Source organism: Bactrocera tryoni, chromosome 4, assembly GCF_016617805.1.
Source record: "Bactrocera tryoni isolate S06 chromosome 4, CSIRO_BtryS06_freeze2, whole genome shotgun sequence".
Lineage (NCBI taxonomy): Eukaryota > Metazoa > Arthropoda > Insecta > Diptera > Tephritidae > Bactrocera > Bactrocera tryoni.
The window spans coordinates 19,537,824-19,560,596 of NC_052502.1; the positions used below are offsets into that span (position 1 = coordinate 19,537,824).

Consider the following 22,773-nt stretch of genomic DNA (forward strand, 5'->3'; position numbering starts at 1 on the left):
TATCCAAAACGAAGCTGCGCAAGGTTACCTCTCGTTTCACGCGACAAATCCTGATATTCGTCTGCATTCACACATACACACAAAATGTTCAATTGTTTTACTTGTTTTGCTGAAATGGAAATGTTTCGACTGCACTCACCTTTTTCATTGAGAGTGAGTCGGTGAAGGTGTTGATGGATCTTCTGTGAATGGCGGTCAGTGCTTGACGAAAGTTAATTGCGTCCGAAGTCTGGTCAGCGTATTGTTTGATGTCGTCGAAGTAGTTGAGGAATGACGATTTCTGCGAAAACGCCCCAGCAGGAACTGCTGCCTCAATATGCAGGTGATGTCGTAGTTCGGAGCGCATTGTTCTGAGAAGTCTGGAGCTTGCTCGGCTGCATTCCACTGCATCCAGGCGACCATTCTTTACATAACTTACATCAGTAAGTCTTAGTCCAATTCCCACAACAGCCGGTTCTAGGTACCGGAATTGACACAGATTTTATCCAGCCAAGGGCTGTTATTTCGGAGATCTAACACCCTTTGGCTCGGTAAGTCTTATAGTTCCCGCCCTGCTTTATGGTGTAGAGGCATGGACAATGACACTATCTGATGAGTCGGCGTTAGGAATATTTGACAGAAGAGATGGGCAACCCCATGCGATGTCGAATTGCAGAATATATGTACAGACCCCACCGTCGCCGCGTCTAAATTGTTCGAACAAAGCTACTAACTGCTGCTCCAAACAACATATCCACCAGGTTTATTGCCGTACAAATTCTTTTTGGTTCCAAACTTGAGGATGATGGTGGATAGATATATGAATCACCAAGGAACTTAATTAGCAGATCTCCAGAAAACGTATTTTTACAAGCAATTTAAAGAGATTGGAGCATTTTTGATAAAAGGAGCCGTTTCGAGAAATTGCTTCTTTGTAGGTTAAACTCCGATAAATGCTAGAGATTGATTTTTAATAAGCGATTCCACGCTTTTGATATGGAAAAATAAACAAATCTGCAATTTTTCTAACACAAGCGAGCAAATGTAAACTCAACACCTCACACAACCAAAAGCGAAGGAGGCCAAGTCAATCAAAAATAATAAATAATACGCTGTAGAAAGAGGCACGAAGACAACCGCTAGTTATGAGGTGAAAATTGCGAAGAAGAATGCATGAAAAATGAAAATCATAATAACCGGCTTATGCTATAATGACAGCCATAAGTCGACACTCTCCAAAGCAGTCAACGCATTTCACTAATACGCCGGCTACAGTTTGACTAAGAAATCAGCAGCTTAACAAAAGCCAAATGCTAGACAAACGCCACTAGCGAAAAACCATTTGTAAGCAGCCGTAAATGTTGTTGGCCAAATTTTGATAGTCAAATGTTTATGGCACACATGCAAATACATATGAATATATATGTACATATATGTATGTATGTACATATGTATGTATGTATGTATGTTTATGTGTCTTGTGTGTAAATTTTGCTCACCTGAATTCTTGTGTTGCCTGGAAGCTTTCATCGTCTGTGATTGAGAAGACACAGAGGAAACCCTCGCCGCTGCGAAAATAATTATCGCGTATGGCGGCGTAATCCTCCTGCCCGGCAGTATCCAATATATCTATTTGTACTTCTTCGCCATCTAAAACGACCTGCAAACACACACATACACAAAATGTTCAAATGTTTTGCTTGTTTTGCTGAAATGGAAATATTTCGACTGCACCCACCTTTTTCCTATAACTATCTGCTTTGGTTGGTTCGTAGTCCTCCACGAATTCGTCGTACATGAATTGTAGTGTCAGTGCCGATTTGCCGACACCACCGCTGCCCACCATTATCACTTTGTGGAGCGCGGGTCCGACTGTCGGTTTTTTACTCATTTTGTCTGACTTTTGTTGTTGTTGTCGCTGTTGCTGTGCTGTGTTAAGTGTTTGACTTTACGCCGTACTTCCGGTCGGTGTTTCCGCTGTTTTAATTTATGCGCCAGCAACTGTATTCTTAGCTGAGTGTAGTTTGTAACAGTAGTTTTTGTTAGTTTATATCCTGATTTGACTGTAAGCAAAAAAAAGTAATGTTATTAGACGGGAAAACATCAACATTTTTTTTTTATTGTATATACATAAGTATGTACATTGTACAAGCATGCGACAGAGGTATTTATTACTCTCGCATTTGGCGTGAAAATCCTATTAAATGACAACAATAATATTCATTACAAAAACATGCACTTTCTCTGTAGTCTTGCATTCGAGATGTTCCGCTTTCTCATAATCGCTGGACATAAAAATGAACGTCAGTGAACTATCTGAGCTGACCTGCTGGGCAGGAAGCTGTAAAAACCACATGTCAGCATGTGACGTCCATATCCTCATTGCCAAGCGTTTTTATGAAATACTTAATAAACGAGTATTCACCTCGTTGAAGATTATTGCATGTATATAAGTTAACTAATAGCGCTAGTGCCAATATTAACTTTTTAAAAAGAGATTAAGTTCGAAAAGATAAGCTCTAACATCGACCAATTGACAATATACAGTGAATCACAGACGAGGAAGCTCCAGACTTGTTAGAACACTGCACTCTGGACTACGACAGGATGCCTCTTGATGTCTCCTATCGAACACCTGCATAATGAACTTCTTTCCAAACAGTTACTGCTGGGATGCTTTTACATAAATCATCTCTACAGTCGCCTGCTTGGAACGGAATCGCCTCCCAGGAGCATCAAGAGGTCATTCATCACCTACGTCGACGACATCAAACAATACGTCGACCAGACTTCGGACCCAGCTAACTTCCGACAAGCACTGACCGCCATTCACAGTGAAGCCATTAACCATCTTCCCTCTTAGTGAATGGCGTTGTTGGATTGGAAACCTCCAATCATTACGAAGAGCTCGAGTTGCCGGGAGAAACGAAAGTGACGCTTGTACAGCTTCGTTCTAGATACTGTAGCGGGTTAAACTCCTACTTATCAAATAACTAGCCACCTTTTTGCATGCCCTGCCAACCTTACTCATCTGTCGCCGTTCTCCCTTTAGTCCGACCCCGTCGAAACAGCACGTTTCGTTGGCCTACCGTTGAATGACGTCGACGACAACTTATCTAATCCTTACCATCCTAACGGGGATTAGGTACTCGTTACAACAACAACAACCAATTGATATAATTGATGGGGTTTTCAGACCTTTTTCAACCCATAAATGCTTCAAAAACTAAGTCCTCTTTATACATAGTAAATCGAATTTATATGATATCTATAGAAAGTTCAATAGGACCCCAAAATATTCGACATCTAATTACTATCCATATCCTATAATATTTGTTTCGAAACAACTATTTTAGGTTATTTTTTAAGAATTAAAGGCTCAATATATAACTGATTTAAATAATCAGAATTTCGATATGTTTTTAATGCCGTTGCAATCTGACAACTCACAACTTTATCGTATAGTTTGACATTTTTGATGATATACTATATGTACAAACTCAGAACGTTTTGGCATACGATTGCTACTGTTATTTACAGTAACTAAAAATATTCATCTTGGCCAAAAAATGGAATTAAATCACGAACATATTTTCGCGATTATTTTTTACAACTTTTGATATGGATTAACTCAGCAACCGAACATCGACGAACTTAATTCAATTTTTGGCGATAAAGCTCCAACAAAGATCAGTATTTATCGATGGTATGATGGATCCATTGGTTCAAATGCATACAAATAGATCTTAATAGAGAATATTTTGAAGAATAATAAATCGGTTTTCGATTATCGATATTTGCTAATTCCGAAATATAAAAGACCACCCTCGTATAAGCTATGCAAAATTATACATATGTATGTTTCCAAGGAAATCACAGCTACGGAATCGCTGAAAGTGCAACAGAAGGGTTTTAGTGAGCTTAGATTCCGCCTTAGTGACGTTCATGGTCGCCTGGTAGAATTAGATAAGTTTGGATTTCGACGATTTTAGTGCCAAGTTTATGCTAGAATCCTGTTGTACAATGATTTCTAATTTAAAATTTCTATAAATCAAAATATAATTCATTATGAGGCGGCTATAAAATATAAGAATATTTAAAAATAGTGGAATGGCTTTGTAATAGTCATTCTGAAGTTAAAACATGACCGAGGGAGATAGAGATTATATTTTATAAACAATGTTGTTCTTAGTAATAAGCAGTGTTTACTTAGAAATGACCTTGTGTATGTAGAAGCAGGCGTTCAGAGTGGTATCCAACAATGTCAGCCGATTATTCCCTGGCCTTATAAATTATTATGAAATAGCTTGTATTTTAACTTCTAATAATTTGGCTGATTTCGAAGCAATTCAATAATTTTACAGCCAGTTTATTGCTGCGGCAGCGGTCGCTGTCGGCTTCAGATAAATAAATTCTGAAACTTTAAAAATTTTCAGATCTGCTTTTTAATACTCGAACTATAGCATATAATTCAGGGACTAAATGCACTCAAAAACGAAAATCACTGAGTATAAAATATTTTTCGAAGGTTGTTTGTCGTAGAAAAAAATTTCAAATTTTTCGACACTATTATTTATACTATTACTATAGCCATTCTGGCAAACATAGAAAGCATAAGAGACACATTTGGTTCTCAAAAAAATTTCATGTTCAATCAAACCAAATAAAAAACTAATCCGCAAAGTTCAAAAAATTTATTTATTTACAAGTTAAGTGCAAACTATTAAAACTGCAATTGAGTGCAACATTTTACGCTAATCCACAGTTATGTGCTGAAAAGCAAGCATTTATTGCATAATACGAAAACCAAAAGTAACCAGACCGGAATGCCAACCCATCGAAATAATGTCAGCAATGCCAAATTGAGAAAGTCCACCGGCATTTGTGCACACCGAATGACAGGCTACATACTCACACGTGCATATGCATGTACATACATACATACATGCATGTTCGCTCAAAAATATTCAGCGTAAAAGTGGACAAGCCAATTTGGGACAAATGCAACTGAAATGAAAGTGGATATGCGGTTATTAAATAACGGCAGCTAACATTATAAATATTGACGCTTGTATGTATGTATGTACATACATATGTGTTACATGAGTATGCCTTTATGCATTAAAATGTGTGGCAAATTGAAGAGTAAATCTATTAGTTGGGTGTGGAGAGAAATTTCGAATATAGAAAATTTAAAAAATGTGTATAAAAATTAAACAAAAGCATAAAAATATCAAAATGGAGAAAAAACATAAAATATTAAAAAAAAATATAAATTAAAAATTAAAATTAAAAAAAAATATAAACAAAATAACATTTAAAAAATACAACAGAAATAAAAATAAAAAAAGTGCAAAAAAGTGCAAAAAAATGAAAATCAAAAATAATAAAGTAAAAAATAAAAAATTAAAAGAAAAAAATTAAATAATATTTAAAAATATATATTTAAGAAAATTAAAGAACATTTCACACAAAATTAAAAGACATACATATACATATGTACATTATATGTACATATGTATGTATGTATGTATATATGTATATATAATGTATAAATGAAGAAAAAACAAAAATTTAAAAAATACATACATATGTATATTAAAAATTTAAAAATTAATATTAATAAAAAAATATAATAAATAAAAAAATATAAAATAAATACGATCTAATAAAAGAAAAAATAAAATAGTGGAAAATAAAATATTAAAAGAAAAAAATTAAATTAAATAAAAAAAATAGTTTAGAAAAAACAAAGAAAGAAAATTAAATTATTGACAAAAAATTATGAAAATCAAAGAATTATATATAAAAATTAAGAAAAAATACAGAAAATTTAAAAAACAAATTAAAACTTTAAACATTTAAAAATTTTAAAAATTATATAATTTTGCAATATTATTATAAAAAAATAGAAGAATTAAAAAAAGAAAATAAAAAATAAAATAGGAAAAAATTAAATAAAACTAAAAAAAAATATTTAATAAAATCAAAGTACATTTCACATAAAACTAAAAGACATAGACAAGAAGAAAAAACACAATAAATGTAAAAAATAAATTAAAAATAAAATAAAGTATAAAAAATACAACAGAAATAAAAAATATAAAAAAAAAAAAAATAAATAAAATAAAAAACATTAAAAACATTAAAAAAGAAATAAAGAAAAGAATAAAAATTAAAAGAAAAAAATTAAATAAAAATAAAAAATTTAACTTAAAAAATTTTTTTTTAAATAAAGAACATTTCACATAACTTTTCCAATGCTTCGAACATGCACAGGACAAATAAATAGCGCATACGAATATTTTTTACATACATCCATACTTACATATACACAGACATATCTATGTACGTACTAACGAGCTCCACCCAAAAACTGGGTGCAATGACCAAATCAATAAAACCTAATCAATACAAAAGGGTGATTTGAACGCAGACGGGCCAAGCCCATATAAAAATGCGTATGTATGTACATATGTATGTGGACAAATGCATTATTGTATGATTTTCCAATAAATTTGTTTTATTTTAACCATGACTTCAGCTGCTTTCATGCATTTTCTTCGCTTACATAAAAAGAGCAGCTGCAAACAGGGTCTTACATTACCTACTTTATATACAGATATACACACAAACATACGTACATATGTATGTAAGTAAACAAAAGTCAGTATCATCACAATTGATCCAAGTATAAATGTGCGTGTGTGTGTGTGTTGGTGTGCGCTTTTATTTAATTTGGCACGAGAGCGCGCAGCCGCCACATGTGGCCGGACGACCGACCGGCCGGCTGGCTAATGGACCAGTTTAGATTTGCCGCAGCGCCGCAAATGGAAAAGAACATTTGCATGCATATAAAGCAGAATAGTCGTAAAATTAAAATGTACATATGGAGCAGTAGTAAAAGTTATGCTTTAATATCATATAATTCCCCCTTGTTCTTTATTATTTAGACTTATATGTGTGTATGTTTATGGCAGCAGCAGATTCCAGTCAGCCATTTGACAAGCTGTTGCGATCACTTTCCTTCTTTTTGCTAAAAATAGCTAATTGTTTGCATAAATGTTTTTCCAACTCTTGTGCTGATGGAGGAACATACATACATACATACATACATATAATCTCAATATTTAATTAATAGAAATTCTTTGATGTTTCTGATGAAAGTCTCACGAAAAACTTACTTTTTAGGTTGTCGATTAGCAAGCAAAAAAAAATCTGTCCAAAAATTAGTTTTGACAAGTCCAGATACCCCGAAAACGGCTACCACAAAGAATAATATGACAACTGTCCACGATCTAGTATTAGCAGACCGAAGATTACATTTATGTGGGGTAGATGAGACAGAAGGCATGTCAAAAAGTCAGATGTCCTGCATGAAATATGAGAACATAAATAAACTATCGGGAGCGGTGGATCCCGCGCTTTATCAATCCGTAACTAAAGGATCATTTCACAACAATATGTAACGATGTCCAGATGCAAATTGAAGCAGTTTTTTCATCGTTTGGTGACCATTGACAAAACATGAATCTACTATTAAAGACCACACACCAAGGAACTGTCGAAATAGCAAAACCCAGTGAGCCTGTTCTGAAGAAAGCAAAGACTCTTCCATCGACCGAAAATGTGATGGCCACCGCTTTATGAGATTCAAAAAGTAAGATCTACATAAACTTCTTAAGGAACGACAAAACAGTTACACTTCTTTATAATGCTGAATGAAATGTGGTACGAATGTGGCCGGATTGCATAAAAAAATTGTGAGGAGAAAAGTAATTCTTAGCATGACAACGCACCTGTTGACCTCTGGGTCAAACTAGGCTACGAACTACTGCCGAAGTCTTAAAATTTAAAATAATACAATCTTATTCAGGTTCTAAACCTGAAAAGTCACTCACAGAACAGAAATTCCACATAAATTACGAGGTCTAAGTTATAGACGTCCAGAAAACATATTTTGAATGCAATTTATAAAAGTTAGAGTCTCGATGAGTCAAGCTAAAAGAAGACTATTTTTTTGAAATTTTTTTCCAAAATTTTTGTTTTCGCTTTGTATGTACATACATATGTATGTATATTCTTTATGCTACAATGCTATGGGTATCTGAACTTCTGTCGAGACTTTGTATAATTTAGCCGATATTTTAGGAACATAGACGTCTGCGCGTTTTACTCGTAAACATAAAACAATCAAAAAACAATATTTTAAACAGACATCTTGAATATAAACATTTCTCAACATAGTACATATTTTGTATAAATATACACGAAAAACACCTGTAAACAGCTCCATGATCACATGAATCACTGCGAAACACAAAAACAAATAACAACCGCAAGAATTCCAAAATAACGTCAGCATGTGGAGAACATTAATGAATAGAACACATTGTTGCAATAATCAAAAGTAAAATATTTTGAAAACTGTAACTGTTCAATGCCAAGTACAGTGGTGGGATAAGGACTATATACAAACATATGTATGTATGTAGGTTTGAAACACTTTAAAAAAAATTTGATGGTGCTGAGGTTAAACCAATCTCAAATCGGGAAAAAATTAATAAAAAAAAAATTAATTGCGAAGGTAATTAAGAAAACATTAAAAAAAACACAAATAATAGAAAAATTATGAAAAATAAAAAAAAAACAAATAAGAGAAAAATTAAGAAAAACATAGATATATTAAGAAAAATTAAAATGAAAACTAAAAACAAAATTAATAGAAAGTTAAAAATGAAATTAACAGAATTAACAAATAAAGTTATAAAAAGAAAATAGAAAAATTAACAGAAAATTAATAGAACCATTAAAACAAAATTACAGAAAAAATAAAAAAAGAATTATAGACATTAAAAAAATAATAATACCAAATTAAAAAAAAAAAATTGAGCAAAAATTAAAAAAAAATATTGAAAAAAATTATTGAAAAAAAAAAAAAATTTGAAAAAAATTAAAAAAAAGCCACACTTAAACTCAAATTGGGAAAAAATTAAAAGAGGTATTTCCTCAAATAATAGAAAAACTATGAAAAATAAAAAAAAAACAAATAAAAGAAAAATTAAGAAAAACAAGTAAGGAAGGGCTAAGTTCGGGTGTCACCGAACATTTTATACTCTCGCATTATAAAGTGATAATCGAGATTTCATTATACGTCATTTACATATTTTTCAAATACCGTATTTTTGTAAAGTTTTATTCCGCTATCATCATTGGTTCCTAATGTATTATATATTATACAGAGAAGGCATCAGATGGAATTCAAAATAGCGTTATATTGGAAGAAGGCGTGGTTGTGAACCGATTTCACCCATATTTCGTACATGTCATCAGGGTGTTAAGAAAATATTATTATTATTATTACCGAATTTCATTGAAATCAGTCAAGTAGTTCCTGAGATATGGTTTTTGGTCCATAAGTGGGCGGCGCCACGCCCATTTTCAATTTTTAAAAAAAGCCTGGGTGGAGCTTCCTTCTGCAATTTCTTCCGAAAAATTTAGTGTTTCTGACGTTTTTTGTTAGTCCGTTAACGCACTTTTAGTGATTTTCAACATAACCTTTGTATGGGAGGTGGGCGTGGTTATTATCCGATTTCTTCCATTTTTGAACTGTATATGGAAATGCCTAAAGAAAACGACTCTATAGAGTTTGGTTGACATAGCTATAGTAGTTTCCGAGATACGTACAAAAAACTTAGTAGGGGCCACGCCCACTTTTCCAAAAAAATTGCGTCCAAATATGCCCCTCCCTAATGCGATCCCTTGTGCCAAATTTCACTTTATTATCTTTATTTTTGGCTTAGTTAAGACACTTTATAGGTTTTCGGTTTCCGCCATTTTGTGGGCGTGGCAGTGGGCCGATTTTTCCCATCTTCGAACTTAACCTTCTTATGGAGCCAAGGAATACTTGTATCAAGTTTCATAATGATATCTCAATTTTTACTCAAGTTACAGCTTGCACGGACGGACGGACAGACGGACGGATGGACAGACAGACATCCGGATTTCGACTCTACTCGTCACCCTGATCACTTTGGTATATATAACCCTATATCTGACTCTTTTAGTTTTAGGACTTCCAAACAACCGTTATGTGAACAAAACTATAATACTCTCCTTAGCAACATTGTTGCGAGAGTATAAAAATAGATATATTAAGAAAAATTAAAATGAAAACTAAAAACAAAATTAATAGAAAGTTAAAAATTAAATTAACAGAATTAACAAATAAAGTTATAAAAAGAAAATAGAAAAATTAACAGAAAATTAATAGAACCATTAAAACAAAATTACAGAAAAAATAAAAAAAGAATTATAGACATTGAAAAAAATAATAATACCAAAATTAAAAAAAATTGAGCAAAATTAAAAAAAAAATATTGAAAAAAATTAAAAAAAAGCACACTTAAACTCAAATTGGGAAAAAATTAAAAGAGGTATTTCCTCTTTAAAGAAAATTGTGAAAAATAGAAAAACGAGAAACAAAATAATACGAGAAAAATTAAAAAAAAAAAATAATAATAATAGAAAAATTAAAATATGGACAAATTAAAACAAATAACAATATAAAAATAAAAAAAAAAATTAAAAAAATTAAAAAAAAATAATTAAAAAAAAATTTAAAATAATTAAAAAAATTTTAAAAATTATAAAAAATTAGAAATAGTTAAAAATTATGTTTAATTTTTTTAGTTAAAATTATTAATTTAAATTTTTTAACATTTTTATTGTTTCTAATGCTTTCATAATTTGTATATACATATGTATGTATATACATATACATTTTTTTATTTAATTTTCTAAAAATTGTGTTTAATTTTTTATATTAAAAAAATTTACATACGTTTAATTTTTAATGTTTTTTTATTTTTATATTGTACCTAATTTTTTTTAATTTTGGATTTATCAACCCTCTCTTTCTTTTCTGGCATGATTTCTTACAAAAAAAAATTTTTTTAAGCAATAACAAATCACTACTTCTTGGTTTAAAAAAAAAACATTTACGAAGAAAACCCATAGATATTAAAATAAGGTCAAAAACTCACCGCCTAATCCAACTACCCTTGTACCAAATACAAGTTTCACCTTTCAGAGTATTTACTCCATATTCTTTTGGCATAATTATCCGAATGCCGTTTGCCAATGATTCGCACCTTAAATAACTAAGTAGTAGTGTATACAATACCGAATATGGTTTTTGCGGTTGCTCGGTAACTAAATATGACATAGAAATGAATATCTTATGTTAGCGCGACAAATAAAACAACAACAAGCAAAAGCTGTGAAATCAGAGATGTTTTCAACACGAACATCTCTAAAAGCGCCGACTAACAAAAAAGGTAAACGATTAGGTAAGCGCTGGCCACAATTCTATTATAATAGAATATTGGCAATGAATTGAAAATGTAAACAATCACATGGATCATGAACAGAACAATACCAGACTATGTGCACTTTACAAAAAAAGCTAGACGAGCTAGAGGTATTTATGTTGGAAAAAAGTTAATCATAGAGTATAGTTTGAAGTAGTGCTGGGTAATTAAAATCTACATAAATAAAATATCTAATTGTATACTCGTCAGAACATAATATATATATGTACAAACTACAATATTTGTGACTTTCTACGTTTGTATACTTACATATATGTAAGTTTTCTTGTTTATTGTTCTTAGATTTAAATAAGTAATTTCGGCAACAACGGTGCTTCAAGTATACACTATAGAAATTTCAGGGTCACTGCCAGAAAGGTCAACTCTGCATGAAAAACCGAAATCCGTATTTATTTTTAGTAAAAACCATTTTGCCTGCGTTCCAAGGAGATTTTCCAGTGTATATTCATCTTGAATATTTTAACTCTCTAAACAGCCAAATGTTTGACCTTTCTTTCAAGTATGGAATCAGAACAACTCTTGCTATAGAGAGCTAAAATCTTTCCTAAATAAATTAACAAACTTCGTTCGGGTTGTACGACGATCTTCAAATATATATAATTAATTTAGATTAACTCGTATCGATAGTGTGCTAGAATGGAAAAAATTAAGTACGTAATCTAAAAATTCTAAGAAAAGATTCGGCGACCAGAGGTGATCGAGTAACTGATGCCCAGAGCATACTAAAATTATGGAAGGAATACTGCTCCAGCCTGCTGAATGGCAAAGCATAACACCAGAAGACCGACCGAACCGATTCGATCAGATATTCACCAAGCGCGAAAGGCGCGTGTAAAGAGAATCGACGCACAATACCTCTTCGTCGATTTGAAAGCTGCTTTTGACAGCATGAAAAGGAGCTGTCTTTATGCCGCTATTTCTGAATTTGGTCTCTCCGCATAACTAATGGTGCTGTGTAAACTGATGTTCAGCTACACCAAAAGCTTCGTCAGGATCGAGCGGTTCGATACCAAACGAGGTTTCAAAGTAGGCAATTAAGAAGTAAAGTCCTCTTTTGACGAACAAAAAACAAACTCTAAAAGGCACTCATTATACCCGTCCTGATGCAGAAGCATGGACGATGACATCTGATGAGTCGACGTTACGAGTTTTCGAGAGAAAGGTTCTGCGGAAGATTTATGGCCCTTTGCCCATTGGCCACGGCGAATATCGCATTCGATGGAACGATGAGCTGTATGAGATATACGACGACATTGAATTAAAAGACATCGGCTACGCTGGCGAGGTCATGTCGTCCGAATGGACGAAACGACTTCAGCTCTGAGAGTATTCGATATAGTATCCGCCGGGGAAGCATAGGAAGAGAAAGATGCCGTTGAAAAGACCATATGGAGAAGTACCTGACTTCGCTTGGAATCTCCAAGCAGCGTATAAGAAGAACCGCGTAAGCGCCAATAACGAAGAAGAAGTCCATTTAATCCGCATGCAAATCGAATCAATAAGTTTTTGATTTTTTAGCACAAAACTTTGTGCTGCGAATTTTACCAGAGGGTGTGTGAATTTTTCGCATTGTAAATAAATATCAACAATGAGTTTGCTTTGTAAGAAGTTTGTGTTTCTAATGGCATCGCAGAACTATTTTACGAAATTTACTTTATCACGAAGAGGAGTATTGGAGTGGCAAAAAGCATTCAGGGAAGGTCGTCCATTCAACGAAAACTTTCCTCATGCAAGTCGACCATCCTGTTAATAACAACAATATCGAAAAGGTTACAGAAGAAGAGAGATAGCAGAGGAACTCAACATCTCTCATGGATCGACTCAATCATTTTGGTTATTGTTTTGTTCGACTCGTACCAATAGAACTGAACCTCAAGACGAAGGAAAAAGACGCCGAGTATGTTAGATGTCGCAAAAGAGGTGCTTGTTCAGCTTATACTCATATACTATAAACACATACATATGTATGTATGTATATATTGCATATAAAATGGTTTCAGATGACTGCATATATATAATAGTAGCATGAGATATTTAAATTAATTCTAAAACTTTTTGTTTGCGATAAAAAAGTTCGTAACAATAGCTGTATTGTTTGTAATATGTATGTACATATGTATGTAAATAGTGAGTGACGGCATTGAAAATCGTTTACAAATACAATTGAAATTGAAATTAGAACTAAGATTCCATTATTTTTTACTCACAACGTATGTTCGTCTGCTAAATAAAACAACAAAGTCACTTCATCATCCACCAAATGAGCGATAGAAACCATAGCGCACTTGTAAATAGCAAAAACAAAAATAAAACCATTCATTTGAACACCCACAAAACGGCATCAATTTCAACACACACGGCATAGAGAGGAGATCTGAAACTAATATGCATATGCATGTACATAAGTACATATGTATGTATGTATGTGGGTATGTCAGTCGCTGGATCGCGATATTCTACCGCGTTTTGTCACCATATCATCAAAAGCAAGAGGCACATCAAAACAAACGCCATCAAATAACTACGAAATACAAAAGGCAAAAGAAACTATGCAAAACAGCGAAAACGTAAACAGTTTGAAAACTGTAAACTTAAAAAAAAAAAAAAAAAAAAAAAAAAAAAAAAAAAAAAATAAAAAAAAATTTACATAAAACAAAAGACATTTCCATTAAAATACCCACCACCAACAACAACTACCGGCCAACTGTGTAAATAAAATGCTAAGGCGCGATTATCATACGCTGCGTATGAGTAACAAATAGTTGGGGTGGCCCTACATTGTTGAACTGGGACAGCAGGCAAATACACAAACAAACAAGCATGAAGGCAGTCACAATTTTAGCTAACTGAAATACATATGTACATACATGTGTGTATGTGATATACATTTGACGAAAAACTGCCAGTGTTGACAGTATCAACACCCAATTGTCTGGTGGCGATGGTATCAGCTCAGCTTCTCAGTTGCCAACTGCTGGTATGACAAAGCTAAAATACAAAATATTTAGTAATTCGGTGGGAGAACGCTGCGAAATGTCAAATTGTATAGCATATAACAGATGTGCAATTGTAAAAATAAAAATATACATCACAGGGTAGTCCAAAAATTTAATTTTAATTTGTTTTTATTCAATATTTAAACAAAAATTGTTTTGATTTTAACAAATTATACAAATAAAAATATATATATGAGGATGGTCCAGATATTCAATTTAAATTTATTGTAAGCAATATTTAAACAAACATTCTTTCGACTTTCAAAAATTTTCACAAGTTTTTTTTTACAAATCGAAGCATTTTTGAAAACAGTAATAAATTTTTAATAAATTTTCATCATTAATACGAAATCTAGTTTTTTAACATAATTAGTCACTAAAACACATTGATATTATTTACAATAATTTATTGCCATAAAAATGCATGTTGAATTGTTGAAGAGAGGTTAGGAGAATCTAGAGCCTGCAAAACTAACCTAACACATTGTTGCAATAATCAAAATTAAAATATTTTGAAAAAAATTATATTCAATGCCAAATGGTAGATAAAGACTATATAAGTTTGAAACATTTCAGAAAAATTGGAAAAAAATAAAAAAATAAGTAATTTCGAAGAAAATTAACAAAAACAAATTAAAACACAATAAATTCAAAAAAATAATAGAAAATAGAAAACTTAAAAAAAAAATTAATACAAAATTAAAAAAAAATTAAAAAAAAAGATTGTTAACAAATTAAGAAAAATTTAAAAAATTAAAAAAAAATTAAGAAATTAAATATTTTTGTTTTATAAAAATTATTTTAACAAATTAAGAAAAATTTAAAAAATTGAAAAAAATATAGAAAATTTAAAAATAAAAAAAATTATTTTAAAAATTAAAAAAAAATTATTAAATATTTTTGTTTTATACACTATTTTTATGTATACAAATGTATGTATACTTAAAAAACTAAAAAAAATTATAGAAAATTTAAAAATATTAAAAAAAAAATTAAGACATTAAGCATACATTTTTTATTATTTTTGTTTTGTAGACAATTTTTATAAGCACATATGTATATCGATCACTTAAAAAACTAACCTAACTTTGAATTTTAGTCTGATACTAAGGAGAAAGGAATTGAAATACTATCTCTCGCTCTCTATCTCATCATGCTTTCTTTGAAGATGTATTGGAGCGCATTTTATTCATCTAAAGTCTGTTAGTAATTAAAAATTAGATAGTTAAGGGATTATTTTCCATTTCCTTAAATAAAAATGTACGAAAATTTAGTTAAATGTATTCTGATTATTTTATTTATTTTTGCTATGAAGACATCTTATTGATTTCAACCACCTTCCAACAAATTTTCACTGTATCAAATGTATGAATATTTCTATGAATGTGTGTGCGTTATAAGCTACATAGTAAAATCCCCAACTAATTGTAGCAAAATTCCATTACAAATTCGCAGCACACAGCGCTAAAATGGAGAAGCAACAATTGCTCTACAACAATAAGAAAAGCAAATAAACAAAAGGGGAAAAATCACCCACGAACTGTCTGAGATAAAAATTACTGCTAATCTTAAAGCGAAAATGAGTTCATGTGTAAATTAAAACAATACTAGCAAAACAAAGAATGCAAAAAACACAACAACAAAAAATCGGCGAGACCAAGCAAATGGAACTAAACATGATTGCAGCAAGAAGAAAACCAGCGAGTAAGCAATAAGAAATGCTGCATGCGAAAACGTGCAGCAATTAAACAAACATAAAATGAAATGAAATAAAATAAAACATGTAAGGAAGGGTTAAATTCGGGTATAACCGAACATTTCATACTCTTGCAACTTGAAGGGAATAAAGCCGGGGTAATACTTTCAGGTATTAAGACCTGTTAGTTACATATATGAAATTTGTTCATTGTAACATTGTAACAAAAATGCACCGTTATTAGGAAAACACGCTACTCAATTTTATAAAGTGAGCTCACATATTGGCCAATATATACGGTATAAAGTCACCTGGATGTTCGAAAATATTTATATTAGGTATATGGGGGCTAAGGAAAGTATTGACCCTATTGAGCCCATTTGTAGTATTGGTCAGGAAAGGATTATCTCTAAATTTCAATAATTTTTCTTACACATTGACCGATATTTTCGTTAAAAAGGTCAATTGTAGGCTCTGGGGTCCACATATTGAACACACAAACAGTCAACCGAAATTCAGCTCGTCTCTTCAACGTGATCAGTTATATATACATATGCATACATACATATGTATATGTATCTCGCTTAATTTTAAGTGATATCTACGCAAAACCGTTAGCTGAACCAAACTATTATACTCGGTAGCAACATGTTGCAAGGGTATAAAAAGAAAAAAATAAGATTATTAAAACAAGTCTGAGGCAAAAGGCGCATAAAAAGTTAAAAGCATAGTTAAAGCAACGGTACTTTGGAGTAGTTGCAAAAAAATAGATAAAATAAAATACCTATGGTATGTACCTGTATGTACATGCATACATATGTATGTACATATATACATACATACATATATTAATGTGCAATCATTCGAGTAATAAAATAACACTTAGAAAGTTGGTCACGCATAATTGCAAGTGACGCTGCAATGATAACAAAAACCGGCGCTGCGCTTAGTTTGCGATATAAAGCAATAAAAATATGTATTCACAAATATTATAATATGCACAGACATACAACATACATACATATGTATATGGTAATATTTTCGTGGAAGGGTATAAGTTTTACCGGAAAGAAACTTTTTTTTATCACATTGGCATATATGTAAATTCAAAAATATACATACATATGTATGTACATATGTAACATATGTATGTACATATGTAACATATGTATGTACATATGTATCTATGTATGCAATGAATGTATCTCGGATATTCGTACAGTAGCAACACTAAATCCACTTCAAAAGTTAATTCTTTCATTTCAGCGGGAATTATGTATTATTGAATAATGAAAAAAAGTAATAAGAGAAATAAACATAAGAAAAATAGAGTAAAATAAAAATAAAAATAAAATGCTTAAAAAAAAATTTTTAAATATAAAATAAAAACAGTAAAACAAAAGTGAAAAATTAAACTAAACAATAAAAAAAGATAAATTAAATTAAAATAAAATTAATTATTACTAAATAAAACTTAAACAAAATTATTATCCAATAAAATTTAAACAATTTTTTATATTTTTTGGAAAAATTTTAAACTAAAGGAAATCAAAATATTTATGCTATACATATGTATATTTGAAAAAATCTCCACAAACTCAGTAAATAGGCTTTATTGCAAAATAGTTAAAATTAAATACTTACATATGTACATATTTACATACATACATATGTACATATATATGTACATACATACATACATACATATGTATGTATATTTGAAAAAATTTCCACAAACTCACTTTAATAACGGTAAATAGGCTTTATTGCAAAATAGTTAAAATTAAATACTTACATATGTACATATTTACATACATGAACTTTTTTTTTCGAAATATTTATCTAGCATTAATGTTTGTTTATATTACTATAACTTGTTTGTTTTGTATTTTGACCGCATACCCTTCAATAGCAAATTTTACTAAAATATACATACATAGAATATACATATGTACATATGTACATATTTAAGCATATTCAACAGTGACCTTATCCCATGACAAATCACAGTACTTACTTCAAATTCAATAATTCAACAAATAATTGAAAAAAGACATGAATAAGTACCTAATCGCCTATTAAATATTTTTTAAATTTCCTTTGACTAATTCGTTATCGCATAATAAATTTACTTTAATCATCAACATTTATTTATTGCCACACAAAATCAACAAATAAATTTAAAAAAGAAACACCTGTGTTCTAACTAAAAAAAACTGCCGTAGTTATTGTTGGTTTTTGGGAAAACAAATATAACTTACCAATGCGACCATGAGATGACGAATGTGTAAAACGAGAGACGGCAGTAAAGTAAAATCTTTGGAATTTGTTCTTGTTAGAATCAGACACGTTATGCGCACGCTCACACCGTAGTTAAGTGAGACATTGTGCGAATCAAAGCACAACGACCGTGTGGCCTAATGGATAAGGCGTCGGACTTCGGATCCGAAGATTGCAGGTTCGAGTCCTGTCACGGTCGAAAAGTAAAATTTTTTTTGCTGCTACTTTATTTCAATTTTTTATTTACTTAATTTTTTTATTTACTTAATTTTTTTATTTACTTAATTCTTTTCCATATTATTATCGGGTTTTTTTAAGAGCTTGATAACTTTTTTTTAAATTTACTTAATTTTTTTATTTACTTTTTTTTATTTAATTTTTTTATTTACTTAATTTTTTTATTTACTTAATTTTTTTATTTACTTTTTATTTTTTATTTTTTTTTTAATTTTTTTAATAATTTATTTTAATTTTTATTTTTTGTTAATTTATTTATTTTTGTATTTTTTTAATTATTTTTTTTTTTTTTTTATTTATTCATTTTATTGTACAATTTATTTTATTATATTTATTAATTTTACTTTATTATTTTTTATTATTGTTATATTTTTAAAAATTTTTGTATTTTTACATTTTTTTATTTTATTTTCCTTTTATTATATGTTTTAATATTTTTTATTATTTTGTTCATTTTATCCATTTTTTATTTATTAATTTTAATATTTTATTATTTTACTTTATAATTTTTTTATTTATATTATATAATTATAAAATTTTATAAATCATATTTATATTTTTTAGATTATATACACGCTGCCACTATAAAAATATTTTATACTGTACGTACAAATATTTGCTACTATTATATCATGAATTCGCATTTATATATAATAAGCAGAATTAATATTTTTCCATTGTATTTTCTAAAATTTTTGCGTTTTTCGAAAATAATTCTTATTTCATAAATTAGTTTCTCATATGTTAAGTGCATATTTTTTGATCATAAATAATTTTTAAAATTTTAATTCTGTGGTTTGTAATCTTTTAATATTATCTGTTTCCATTTTTGTTTATGCTGGAATTATCAATTATCATTACATAAATTTATATATTTGCACCTCTAAAACATGTTAATCCATAAATTTTACTAAAACAATAATGAGGATTTGTTGCTATCTCTTATCTGCGCAGCTTCTAAGCACTGATAAAAAGTAAAAAGGGCTTTAGAATATTGCACAGTGACCGTGTGGCCTAATGGATAAGGCGTCGGACTTCGGATCCGAAGATTGCAGGTTCGAGTCCTGTCACGGTCGTAGCTGAAAAGTTTCACTTATTTTTTAAACTTTTATTTTCATTACAATGAATTTAAATTAAAAATCTGTATCATGTTCAAAACATTTATAAATTCTAAATAGTAATATATTTGAAGTAACAACTGTATTAAGAAATTGTGTTGGCGACAAATTGATTAATTTTTACATGAAGTTGGTAAGACTTGTTTTGAAACCAATAAAAACAATATTCGGTAAATTCTAGATATAAATCGACTCACACTAAAATAGCGTATCATAAATGTGCTTGACAGTAGTGGTTGAAATAGACATGTTTGGGGTTAAGGCAATCCATCAGATGTCCATGATCCAACATTGCATTTCCAAAAAGTCATTGATTGACTCAAAATTAAACAGCCAAGTTGTGAGTATCTCAAAATAATGGGTCCTGGAGTACTTTTCTGTAGGTAGTCCCAGAATTCAAAAAAAATAATCACTCAAGTAAAGTTCTCGAATAGTCGTTCTTGTGCCAAATATTGTTTACATACGCTATTTTTTGGAGATTGAGAAGAAAGAGGATATTCTACTCGGAGATTGAGTATAAAGGGATTACCCCCTTAATACTCCCCCCTTAATACTAGTTCAGAAATAAAAAAAATATCTATTTTTCCATATTTATAAATTTTAAATATTTAAGAATATGTACATATACTATAGGATTTTCAATACATAAAATTTGCGGACCCGGCATCCAAACTGATTTGGCCGGAACTGGAACGGTTTCATGATTAATAGACCAGCGTAGATAATTAAAAAAAAGTTACTTACACTCTAAAAATTATTTTAAATTTTTGAAAGACCATAGAAAAATTGGGGTTTTTTCGATATTAGGTCAGTGTAAGGGAAATTTTTTTAAATAAAAAACATAGTATGTTAGAGACATAATAAGGTAAGTTTGCACAAAATTTTCAAGAAAATTTTCATATAACGGGTGATCCAAGTAGAGGTCCTTTTTTCAATCGCTTCGCTTTATGTGCTCTTGAAAAGTTCCAAGAAGATCAGATGTTTTAGAGCCAAATTTTATTCAGCGATGAGGCCCATTTCTGACACAATGGGTATATATGTATGTAAACAAACAAAATTGTCGCATTTGGGACGAAGGACAACTTGAAGAGATCCAAGAGCTGCCATTTCATCCAGAAAAAAACGGATTGATGTGGTTTGTGGGCCGGTTAAATCATCGGCTCATATTTCTTGACGCCGGTGAGAACGTAACAGTCCATTTTGGGCTCGTCGATTGCCCACCAAAATCATGTGATATCACACTTTTAGACTTTTTCGTGTAGGGTGTATGCGAACATCTCGCTTCGATTCAGGCCTTGAAGCAAAACATCACGCGTGTCGTTCGCCAGTTACCAGTCGAAATGCTCGAACGAGTCATTGAAATTTGGACTCAACGGATAGATCATAAGAGATCATTATCAAAAATCCTAAAATCTGAGTTATTTGAATTTTTCACAAAAAAATTGCGAATATGTAAAAAAAGTATGTATACAAAAGTAATCAGTGAAGCACTTTTTTAGGCCTTAATAATATTAAAATAATTGTCACCATTTGAAATTATCATTAGCAAGTATTAAGGTCATAAATTATAATAAAAATTGCTGTTATGCTCTTAATTTGTGAAATTTATGAAATTAAGTTCCAAGCAGTTTAACAAGCAAAATGTAAAAATATAGGTTTAAAATCATAATAAATATTATTTATGCGCACACGAGTATTTTCTGCAAACGCAAATACTTATCTTTGCATTATCTATGTTTCTATGTCGCTATGTGGCAGCTATGAGCGACTTTATATGATTTCGCTTTAAAGCAGAGCTTCAGCCAAGCGCGCTCCAGGTCCCCTAAATTGAGAGCGGCGGCACTAATGCCAGCGAGCGCTTGCTTTGTAGTGGTGTAGTTTTAACAAATTACCAGAAACAGCAATAGCAACAACAAGCCGTAGGGAACAACTGCAAAAACGTGGTAACTTAAACTAAGCCATGGCAAAGCGAAAACATAATAACAGTGCTTGATTGTTATTTACCGCTGATTTGAGCTCAAGACGACTCGTCGCTCCTCAAAGGCAAAGGCAAAAGCCTAGCTTCAAATCGAGTGCGGGTATATGCCATGCATACAAGGTACTACAACAATAAAAAGTGCACAATGCAAACGCGAAAAGCGTAAAAAATTTCCCAGGCATAATAATAATGATTGTAAATATACAAACCATACATACATACTTATATAAAATATATGTACATATAGGCAAGAGCAGGTATTAGCCATTTTCTTACTATCATGTATTTATGTATGTTTGTTAGCCTTTACAGGTGGTTGGGTGCCACAGTGACGCGCGAAAATATAGAACCATCCCAAAATTTATTCGTCTTAAATAAAGAATGGATCTCATGGATATAACTCAGAGCATATCGTAGCTGATTGATATACTAACGGGTGCTCTAAGTATTGGTACTTTTTCAATTTTATGCGTGAGTCGTGTCAAGCTGCCATGTTATTTTTGTTCAGTATTGTTTGGCATTTCATCATGGAAAGACTTACGCCTGAACACAGTTTAAAAATCATTCAACTTTATTACGAAACACCATTACCTATCTATAAACCCAGCATTCATTATTGGTTAATATTCAACCGAATAGACCACGTCCAACTCACAATGAAGAAAATATAGCACCCGTAGCTAAGAGTTTACAAGAAGACCATGGAGAGTCGATTCTGCGCCGTTCGCAGCAACTGGGGCTGACGTATGGAACGGCATGGCGCGTTTTACGAAGAGCGGGTACAATCTTCTATAAGAGGGTACAGCTGCTTGCGTACGCCGATAATATTGATATCACTGGCCTCAACACCCGCTGAGTTAGTTCTGCTTTTTCCAGACTAGATAAGGAAGCGAGGCAAATGGGTCTGGTAGTGAACAAGAGCAAGACAAAATCTTCGCACTCGCTCCCATGTCACATTATTTTGTCTATCTTGGAACCAGTATTAACACCAACAACAATGTCAAACTCGAAAACCAACGCAGAATAAGTCTTACCAACAGGTGCTCTTTCGGACTGAGTAGGCAATTGAGAAGTAGAGTCCTCTCTCGACGAACAT

General features: G+C 31.1%; 1 protein-coding gene and 2 non-coding genes across 5 annotated transcripts in view; 2 read left to right on the forward strand and 1 right to left on the reverse strand.

Moving 5' to 3' along the window:
• The window catches only part of LOC120773915 (ras-related protein Ral-a), a 53,544-nt gene that overhangs the window by 20,520 nt on the left and 10,251 nt on the right, over positions 1-22,773 (reverse strand). For all 3 annotated transcript variants that reach the window (XM_040103112.1, XM_040103111.1, XM_040103110.1), the window contains exons 2-3: positions 1,718-2,042; positions 1,479-1,639 (exon numbers count right to left, since the gene is read on the reverse strand). In XM_040103112.1, the coding sequence (XP_039959046.1) occupies positions 1,479-1,639; positions 1,718-1,870 (314 nt within the window). In that variant the 5' untranslated portion in view covers positions 1,871-2,042. The remainder of the gene's footprint in view (positions 1-1,478; positions 1,640-1,717; positions 2,043-22,773) is intronic.
• Trnar-ucg lies at positions 18,471-18,543 on the forward strand. Its single transcript has one exon. It is a non-coding gene; the product is annotated as a tRNA-Arg (tRNA).
• On the forward strand, positions 19,585-19,657 carry Trnar-ucg. Its single transcript has one exon. It is a non-coding gene; the product is annotated as a tRNA-Arg (tRNA).